This window comes from Fukomys damarensis, unplaced genomic scaffold (genome assembly GCF_012274545.1).
Source record: "Fukomys damarensis isolate Sample0158 unplaced genomic scaffold, DMR_v1.0_HiC HiC_scaffold_27, whole genome shotgun sequence".
NCBI classification, from domain to species: Eukaryota; Metazoa; Chordata; class Mammalia; order Rodentia; family Bathyergidae; genus Fukomys; species Fukomys damarensis.
This window is the reverse complement of record NW_022900939.1, coordinates 41,144,108-41,154,109: the sequence shown is the minus strand read 5'-3', so window position 1 is coordinate 41,154,109 and position 10,002 is coordinate 41,144,108. Positions and strand designations below refer to the sequence as shown.

The 10,002-nt window shown below is 47.6% G+C and overlaps 1 protein-coding gene across 1 annotated transcript in view; it reads right to left on the bottom strand.

Annotated features, from left to right (window-relative positions):
- Col9a1 (collagen type IX alpha 1 chain) overlaps positions 1 to 10,002 on the bottom strand; it is a 107,847-nt gene that overhangs the window by 13,810 nt on the left and 84,035 nt on the right. The window contains exon 37 of the mRNA XM_033756841.1: positions 1 to 49. Coding sequence (XP_033612732.1) covers positions 1 to 49 — 49 coding nt within the window. The remainder of the gene's footprint in view (positions 50 to 10,002) is intronic.

Sequence of the window (10,002 nt, the reverse complement as noted above, 5' to 3'; positions counted from 1 at the left end):
CGCTCGCCGTCCCGGCCGATCCTCCCATAGCTGGCGGGGCCTGGGTCACCTGAAACACAAAGACAGCCGCGGTGAACAGGAGGTGAACAGGAGGGTCCTCTCCGGGGAGTGGTGGGCACGGCGCAGCCCGGGGAGCGATCCCATTACGAGATCGGTTTCGGGGGGAGGAAGGGCAGCCCCTGTGTGTGACACCCGCGTTCCCGCCACGGGCCGCAGGGGTCAGGTCACAGACCAGACATAGGGGCGCTCACACCCGGAGTTGGAAGGTTTGGGGTGAAAACTCTAGGCAATTCGTGCATAAGTTTCACATTTATTATGTAACAAAATGATACTATTTTGCACCTAATGAAGAGAATAAACTACGCAGCAAGTCCCGATGTATAAAGAAGCGACGTGTAAAATATCAGGAAGTCAAATGCACCAGACCTGCCCAACATCACAGCCTCAGGAGTCTCCTGTGTGTCCCGCTGCCGCTGCCCAGCATCTCAGGACCCAGGGGCTGGCACAGCACCAGCCCAGGGAGAGCGGCACTCAGCATCGGAACTGTGTTTTCTACTGTGGCCTGTGGACCACCTTTCACCCCGTTCCCAAGTCAAAAACTGTGCGACCACCTTACAAGGGAGGGTCAAAATGTGCAGTGCATTTAAATTAAAAATGTTATCACAGTAAGAGACACTTTGCCCTTAACCCCCTAGAAATACTCCCCTTGACTTCAAACACACTTATCCCATCGTTTTTCTGAACGGTTCCGGAACTGCTCCTAGGGGAGAGTCTTCCTGAGCTGTGACCACCATGATGACGAGTGCTGCTGCCCAGCACCGCGCAGGGAGGCGGGCTTGCTGGGAAGACGCGGGGTCTTCCCAGAGGGAGGCCGCTGAGGGGGTTCGTGGCCATGTGTCTCTTACCGCAGTCCTTTCTCTAAATGTGCACACGTGTCATGATTTCCGATCGTGCCTCACCAGTGCCCATGTGTATTATTAAAGCTGCCTCTGCCTGCTGTCCTGACTTTTGGATGTGCTCAGAATCTCCGCATCTCACACTGTGTCTTCCGGGCGGGGCTGCTGCGCAGCTGCCCTTATTTTAAACTGTGACCCACACCCAGATGGCAGAAGTAGAGCTTATAGTATTTTTTAAAAGACAGTATTGATTCGCGTCCTGTAGGCCAATGTGCTGAGCACCGCGCAACACTGCACGAAAACCTCCTCGCTGGCTTCTGCTCGGCGTGACTTTCTACCTGGGTCAGGTGCACACACGCATGCTTCCCCCCATGGGCACCTTCCCCAGGTCTGGCGCCCGTGACGGGGGATTCTGCAGAGGGTCCCCCCACTGCGCCCACAAGGCTTTCTCCCCATCACGCAGAAGTGGAGGAGACGGGCAGGGCCCTGGGCAGAGCGGCTGGGCAAACCCACCCGTGCGCACACAGCGGGTTGTGCGGAGCAGGCCGCGCCCTGGGGAGCCGTGGTTTTTTGGGAACGCGCCGGGTCCGTGCGCACTGGCACGGGGACCAGGGCTCAACAGTGCCTGGGTGGGATCACCCGGGACACTGAGCTGTCGCACCGAGGGGCACAGAGCTCGCTGAGAAGCAGCAGGGGCACCCGGGGCCCCTTCCCGCTCCGTGGCTGTGATCCGACTGGATGCGGGCTGGCGCTAAGAGAAGCCGGAGCTGGGCTAACTGGGATAAGAATCTGCGCGCAGCACTCTGGGTGGGCCTGATAACAGCAGTACCGCAAACAGCCTCCTCCGCCTGGCTTTCCCAACTTGTCCTGTCTGCCAAAAGCAGAGAGCGAATGCGCAGGTTCCGTTATACACACGTTTGCTTAGGTTTACTTTCCTTCTTTCTCGGCGGCTTTTCCTTTAGTTTTCTATTTCAATGGTCTTATTACGTGACTTTTGCTTGTCTTACTAGTGGCCTGGGCTTATTTTATGTCTCATGTGTGGAGGAAAGTAGGTTACAGACCCTGTTTTATATATACAATCTCATTTTTCTTCATGTGCTTACATTAGACCTACGCCAAAAAATGCCATAGAAGAAAAACATTAGTAAATTTTAAGGGAGAGTAAGTATCTTTGAGTTTATTCATCTTGAGGATATTAAGCAGAGTTGGGATTTGTTTTATCCCATAAGTTTTGTCCAACTGCACTAAGCTTGAGGAAGCAGATGCATGTGCATTTTCCTGTATGGGAGAAACCATCTCTGTCTCACAGCATCCAGAGAACAGGCTGATGCAACTCTGCCATTAGCAAAGCCATTCAAACCCCTAGATGCGTGGGGCAGTGACAGGTGGACGTTTTTTAAAGGTTTAAAAAATGGGCCAGGTCCGACTGCATATAAAAGGTAATTTTCATGCACTTTTTCAGTAGGAGTGCCCCGCCCCACATACCAGGTCTGCCTTAAGAAAACCAAACCAGGTGTGCGAGGAGTAAGAAGAACACAGACAAAGAAGTGGTCAAAAACCTGAAACACCTTGACCTTGGAGGCTAAAGCAGTTAATGCAGATTAAGTAGGCTGACCTGAGTCTCAAACTAAATGACTGTGTAAATAGCTTCATGAGGACACGGCCAGGCCACAGTGTCTGGCTGCTTTTCCACCCCAGGCAGACTGAGTGGCTGGGACAGGGATTATCCGCCCCTCAAAGCCAAAAAGGGATGGCGGCTCAGAGAAAAGTGAGCAGGAAGGGCTGCAGCAACAAAGCCCGCACTGGATTCACCAGAAGAAACCTGCACTGGGAGGGCCAGGAGCTCAGTCCCTTCTCTTCAACGTCAGCATCAGTGTTGGGGAGTGGGGGGGAAGAGCCAGCCCTCTGCCTGAAGTGTTCAATTAGAGGACATTCATTCTGCAATACAAACATGAAACAGCAGAGAGAAAGGGTGTTTTTTCTTTAGATTTTCACATTTAGTTTCCCATTTCAACACATACCACAATAAGTTTTCATTACTGTCCTTAGGTGTGTCGCTAGAGATTGCTGAAGTTAGAAGCAAGGGCTTTAACCGCTACTCTAACCAAACTATTTCCAAACTATTGATTTGCCCACTCTGCAGGGTGTGTGTGTGTGTGTGTGTGTGTGTGTGTGTGTGTGTGTGTGTGTGTGTGTGTGTTTGTAGTAACTGGCTGTTTAATTCACTAGGTAAGTTAACTAAGAAACAGAAAGAGATACAACAACTGGGAGTTAAGGTTGCTTCTTCCAGACTCTTTTCATAAGAAACTTATCATATTCTTAAAGTTTTGCCCTGTATAAATGCCAGAGAAACAACCCTACTGTAAGGGACTGTCAGTTTCTGTTGAGTCCCGACGACCTAAGGTGTCTGCTTTCAAGGATGGTCTGAACTTGCTGTGTGCCAGCCTGATTGTGGGTAACAGGGTCCCACAGAAGTCATCCAAGAAGTGAAGCTGCCCATAAATGGTCCCAAATATTTAGTTCAGCAACTGCATTGCACACATCTGTAATCCCAACTCCCGGAAGCTGAGCAGGGAGGATCACAAGTTCTAGCCCAATCTGGTCATCTTAGCCAGACACTGTCTAAAAATAAACGGTTTTTAAAAAAACACCTGAGATAGTAGCCTACCATTAGAGAACTTGCTTAGCAGGTAGGAAGCCCTGGATCCTATCCTCAGCACTGCACATACACAAAATCTACTTTGCATCTCTGAAGGAGAGCATAGGTGTGAAACTTTCTTATTCTGCTTGCCTGAATCATAACCGCATCTGCTACACTAACTACCTAACGATTGCACAGGTTTCTAAAATGTCAAGGCCCTGTACAAATGCCACCGCCTAACATTTGACGATTTCAAAAGGGATCCCTGTCGTGCTCTGTGTGAACAGCAGAGGGCAGCCACGTCACGCAGACGGAGGCCAAACCAACCCCGGCTCTTTGAGAGGCCGCCTCTTACTTGCCAGGGGCCCAGCCTGCGAGTGAAGGACAAAAACTGCAAATAATCTTCAGCATATCTGGTGATTCATCCCCGATTAAGTAAGTTTTTGTGTGTGCCCAAAGTTATATTTCTTATGCAATACTAGGATTATTCTGTGGGGTTTAAACCAGAATGCAAAGTATGACCAAAAACTATGACAAATGCTTACATTTTTTAAAATTTACTACAGTAAAAGATGCCATCTGCACCCCTCAGTATTCCCCTCCCTTCGAACACACTCATCCCATCGTTTTGCTGCTTTCTGAAGCAGGTCCGGAGTCCTCTTTCATAAGTGTCTTTACTTGTGCTGTTGCTGCTGCCTCCCTATCCTGAGCAGACTTAAAACATTAACTTTGTGGTCATCTGCGTGTTCTGGAAGAGCCAGAAGTCACACGAGGCCAGTGTGAGTGAGGTATGAGGTGTAGGAGGGGAAGGAGGGCAGACCTTCATATTTCACAAGGCTGCCATTTAGGTGGATGCACACGGCAGCTGCGCTCACCGTGGGCTTTTGTTTTTTTTTTTTTAATATATATACACCTCGTAAAGATACTCACAAAAAGGCATGCCCAGAATTGCTTCAGAATGTGCTAAGAATGATGAGAGACGTGTGGTGAAGGTGAAGGGGGGCATTGTGAAGTGGATTAGTGGCCATGTGTCTTTTACTGTAGTTTTAAAAATTTAAGCATTCACTGTGTATTTTGATCACCCCTCCCCGTATGTTTAAGAATTGGCGAACAGTGCTTTATAGAAAAACCTGCGACCCAGTAAAACAGCTGCAGCAATGAAAATAGCATAAATGATCACTACAAACTTTAGCCTTCAACTGAGGGTTTTTTAATTCAAATTTCACAATAAATTTCTTGCATAAGAAAACTGAACAGCCAGACCTCTACAACAAAGACTGCAGCACTCTGAAGAAGGAGACTGAAGGGAACTTCAGAAAATGAAACGGTATCAGCTGTTCCTGTCTGCGAAGAACCACTATAGTCAAAATGGCCATACTTCTAAAATTGATTCACAGAAGTAACGTGATCTCCATCAAAATACCCATAGCATTCTTCCAGGACTACAGCAAGGAATCATAAAATTCATATGGAACCAGAGGAGACTCAGAACAGCAAAAGCAAACCTGGACAACAGGAGCAAAGGTGGTGACGAACAAAATCCCAGTTACAAGCTATGTTACAAAGCTACAGTGACTTTTTAAAAAAATACCATGGCACTGGCAGAAAAACAGACATGTAGGTCAATGGGACATGACAGAGGACGCAGAAACATCCCCAGGCACATTCAGCCATCTGATCTCTGACAAAGGGGCCAAAAATATATGACGGAGGAAAGAGCCTCTTCAGTAGATGGGGCGAGGAAAACTGTCCATCCACATGCAGAAGACTGAGTCTAGACCCATACTCGACTAAAATCAAAATGGATCAGAGATCTGAATGTTAAAACTGAAATAATCTGCTGGAGGACAAAATAGATAAAGCTCTCGAAGACACAGTCGCAGTCCAGGATTTTTGAACAGAGCTTCATTCCACAAGAAAGGAGATCCTGTCCCTAAAATCTAAGCTTCTGCATAGCAAAGGAAACAACCAGCAGAGTGGCACAAGACAACTTAGAGAAGAGTAAAACAACTTGCCAGTTCTTTCGACAAATGACATCTACAGTATATAAAGAACTAAAAAAAAAGATCTCCCTCAAAATAAAACACTCAGTAAAAAACGAGGTACTGAAATGATCAGACGCTTCTCAGAAGTACAAATAGCCCCAAAAAATGTAAAAAAAAAACTTAAACACTGTTGGCCATTAAAGAAATGCAAATTTAAACAACAATGAGATCTCATCTCACTCCAGAAAGAATGGCCATCATCAAGGAATTAAGTGATAACAGATGCTGATGAGACTCAGTTGGGGCCCTTCTACATTGCTGGTGGGAACGTAAACAATGAAACCATTATAGGGACCAGAATGAAGACCCCTCAAAACACTAAAACTAGAAATTCCTCTTGACCCACCTATACCCCATCTAGGTATCTTTCCGAAGAGTTATAGAGCCCATATTAAAGCGATCCATGCACACCCATGTTTATAGCAGCACAATTCAAAATAGCAAAATCTTGGAAATGGCCTCCACATCCATCAACAGATACACGGATAAAGAAAATGGTATTTGTCAGTGGAGTACCACTCTGCCATAAAGAAGGATAAACTTGACTTGAGTCATTTGTAGGAAAATGGATGCACCTTGAGATCATAATGCTAAGTGAAATAAATCAGACACACAAGCTTAAATATTGCATGTTTCTCTTACATGAGAACCCCAACATATAATTTAACAGCAAAATAAAAGATAGATGATGGGAAATAGGGACATAGATCATTTGCGAAATGGAAGGGGTCCAAGAGATTGAAAGAAAGGGAGGGATGGGAAAGGAAGAAGACGAATTAAGCGGTGTTATGCGCGTGTGCTGACTTACCATGAGGACTGTAATTATTATACAATGTACTGCACACAACTACAGAGAAAAGATGTTTAAAACGGCGAGCCTTTACGGTCTAGTGTGGTCAGCACAAGGCCAAGACCGGAAAAGCATCTCGGCTCACAAGTCACATGCCAGGAGACTGTCATTTAATTTCTTTTTTTTCCTAGTGAGTTTGAATGTGCAAAAGAGTCAGGATTTCCCACTAAGATCTACAGAGTTCCAAGGCACCGAGCGTCACATAACGGGATGTCCAAGCAGGCAGAGGCTCCAAGTGGCCTCTGACGAGACACTGGAGGAGGAAGTGGGGACTGTTGTGACCCTCACAGCTCCGGGAAAGTGGCAGAAAGGGGAAAAACACTGAGTGGTTAGGGACAGGGCCGAGTCACAGATTAGGAGGGCAAACTAACCAACCCAGAGACAGCCAGCTCATCATTTTGTCCACCACATGGACGGGGCTCTCTCCCTCTGTCACCTGTCACCTGAGAGGCCTCTGTTGGGGTGTGACGTGTGTGGGCTGCGATTCCTCAGATATAAAAAGGGGAGGGACAGCAGTAGGAGTGGCTAAGTGTGCAGCCTGCTTTACCGTGTGCCAGGCGTGGCTCTAAGTGCTTTGCGTGATTCATGATGTATGCACAACCTCGGAGGTAACCCAGCAAGGGTTACTCGATAACCTATGCAAGCCACAAAGCACTGCACCAAAAGGGTCGTGGATGTCCTCGTTACACAAAAGCCTATGGTCCAAGATGGCCATTCCAGCCCCAAAAGGCAAGAACACTTACCACACAGCCAGCAGTGGAAGGGGTACCGGAAACTAAAACTTCAGGGAAAGAATAAAGAAATCCTAACGGCCGACAGATAAAGAGGGCACAGGTGATGCTTTTATTTTCAAGTGTTAGATATGTGAATATAAAGAACCATGATCAAATTATCTATTGCATTCAGGCAGACTTGAGGCCCAAATTCAACCAAAGGAACAATGAAGAAGGGCTCTTTCTTTCAGCTTGGATGTGTATTTATCTTGACATTTCCAGACAAATTCCTGTAGTCCTACTGAGGATATCTTCTCCTCCCAAAGACATATTATTATTATTATTATTATTATTAATATTATTATATATGTGAGACCACAAATCGTATTGCTGATCATATTCTAAGCCCTACCAGCCTCTCAGTGGACAAATGACCGGTGAAATGATCGGCAGGAAACCAATTCTTTGTATTAATGATTTGGATTTGGAAGGCAGCTATGCTAACCACTATACTGCCAATGCAATGATTTGGATTTGAAGGAGATTTTCATGGAAGAAAAGTCTGGGGTCCTGGAGGTAGTGCTGATTGAAAGAAGAGCAACCAATGCTACTGATCAAAAGTAGGAGCAAAAAGCTTAACTGTGCCTCTGCTTTAACCTCGGCTCTCATTCATCTGCCTCAGAGAGCAAAGTGTGGCTTTTTACATTAATAGCAGTACTAGTGACCCACGTTCCTCAGCACCCACTGGGGCTGAAAACTGTCCAAAGCTCTTCACCCGGATTGATTTTCTTTAATTCTCAGAATTACACAGAAATGCATCATTATTACTATTTTGCAGGTGGGGAAACTGAGGCACGGAAAATTAAGTACCTCACCCATTGCTAGAAAGTGTCATTTTCAAGACGTGAACCCAGGATATCGGAAAGCGGAGCCAACACTCAGTTCCAGCTCCAGGGGAGGAGTGACCCAGAAAGCTCTCATCAGGAACTTATCTGAGAAATGGCGAGCAGAGCAAGCTCACAGTGTAGACAAGAGAGTGTGAACTGGCCAAAGAGCCGGAGCCCCAGGCTGCAGCCCTGACAGCCGGGAAGGTTCCACACCAGCTCCTCTGCTCCTGGCACTGTCTTCTGACAGTTAGCTTATGTTTCTGAAAAATAATCCCGATCCCACACTTGTACCTCGACGTGAAAGGCCCTGAAAGCCGTCCCTCTCACCCCGCAAATCAGGCGAGTTGGGGTGTGAGGAGGAGGCAGGCAGGACGAGGGAGATGTAATGGGAAAAGATGGAAGAAGGTAAGAGAAGGTCAATGAGAGGAAAATTAAGAGGCAGGAAGCAGGGCGAGGACAGAGATCATTCTGGAGATAGCACCAGGAAGCAGGGCAAGGACCGGCTAAAAAAGAAAGGAAAGGGGAGGACGGAGGCCTGAGGAGCCTGGCCAAGGAGAGTCCACAAACTGTCTGAAATCACATTTAAGCTTTAAACCTAAGACCCGCTACGACAATTTTCTTTCCATGGGGAGTTTGTCCCCCTTCCCTCTCTTGCTGCACATGGACAGTTCAAAGCTCAAAAGAGCAAGACAACAAAAGCCTCCCAGTCCAAGTGGGGCCAAGGGGCACGGGGACCCCTCCCCACAGGGCAGCTCTGCCCCACACTCCTACATCGTCCCTGTGTCGGAGGCAAAATGTGGCTCATGGCCGGAAAGCATATTATGTTTGCAATCAAGGAAAATGCTGCTAATAGCGCAAGTTGTTTGTTCAGGAACTGTTACGTGACTTGTCAGCGTGAGAGGAGCACCTGTGAGGTGAGCCAAGAACCCATGGAAACTGTGGTGATGATATTGGACCAGCTGTCAACCCTCCTTTCACGGCCCTGCGTGAGGAGGAATCACACTTAGGAAGCACTATTTCCTTATTCTCTCTTACAACACTCATCAATGAATCTAGGCTTCTCTGTCCTGTCCAGCTCCAACCGAATTTTCTTTCCTTTCCCAATCACAAAAATGTATTAATTTGTGAAAGCCTCTTGACAGGCCCATGAATCACGGTTTTAGAAAGGCAGTGTTTGAGCTATCTCCAAATGTATTCATATTTTCTTTTTAAAAAAAAAATGTAATAAGAAAGCAATCCCCGGGAGCAGTGAAATAGATAATTGGAAAGCAACGATGTTTTTGGCTACAGTTACAGCCATGATTAAATATGTAAGCATCTGGCAGAATTGCAAAATGGGAATTTCTCTTCCTAAATGTCACTGAACCAAGTTTCCCAAATCCACTACAGAAGTGAGCACGGCCTCCCTTCCTCCCCCTTCTGCAGCCCCTGTCAGCTCACAGCCCTCCGCGGTCCCCTCCCCAAGCCGTGGGGAAGGCTCTGGCAGGAAGCCCGCACTGGCGACTGGCCCTGCTGGGCGCCTGGATGGGGTTTGCACATCGCTCAAGGGGATGAGTGTGGTCCAGCCTGGGCCGTGGCACAGTGGTCGGTGAGAACTGGGCCCACACAGGCCGGCTCGACGGCTGCTGTTCGCCCAGCGGACGAGACGCCTGCTCCTGGCTCCTTGTGGCTCTGGGTAGGAAGCCTGGGGTTTGGTGGGGGTCTGGAGGCGGGGCCAGTATGAATTTCCAGAGAATCGGGATATTTGCAAGAGGGAGCTTTTAAAATAAAATTTCAGATTCTCCCTAGACAATGTGAGTTGTTGAAAACACGAGTTGGTTTTTCCATCCCCACTGGCTCTACTGACTGGGAAGTGAGGTGGAGACGCAGCTCAGCGATACAGCACTTGCCTAGCAGGCACCAGGCTGCAGATTCAAACGGCAACAGAACCACGGCCACAATCACAACCACAACCCCGGGAGCTGTCCCCC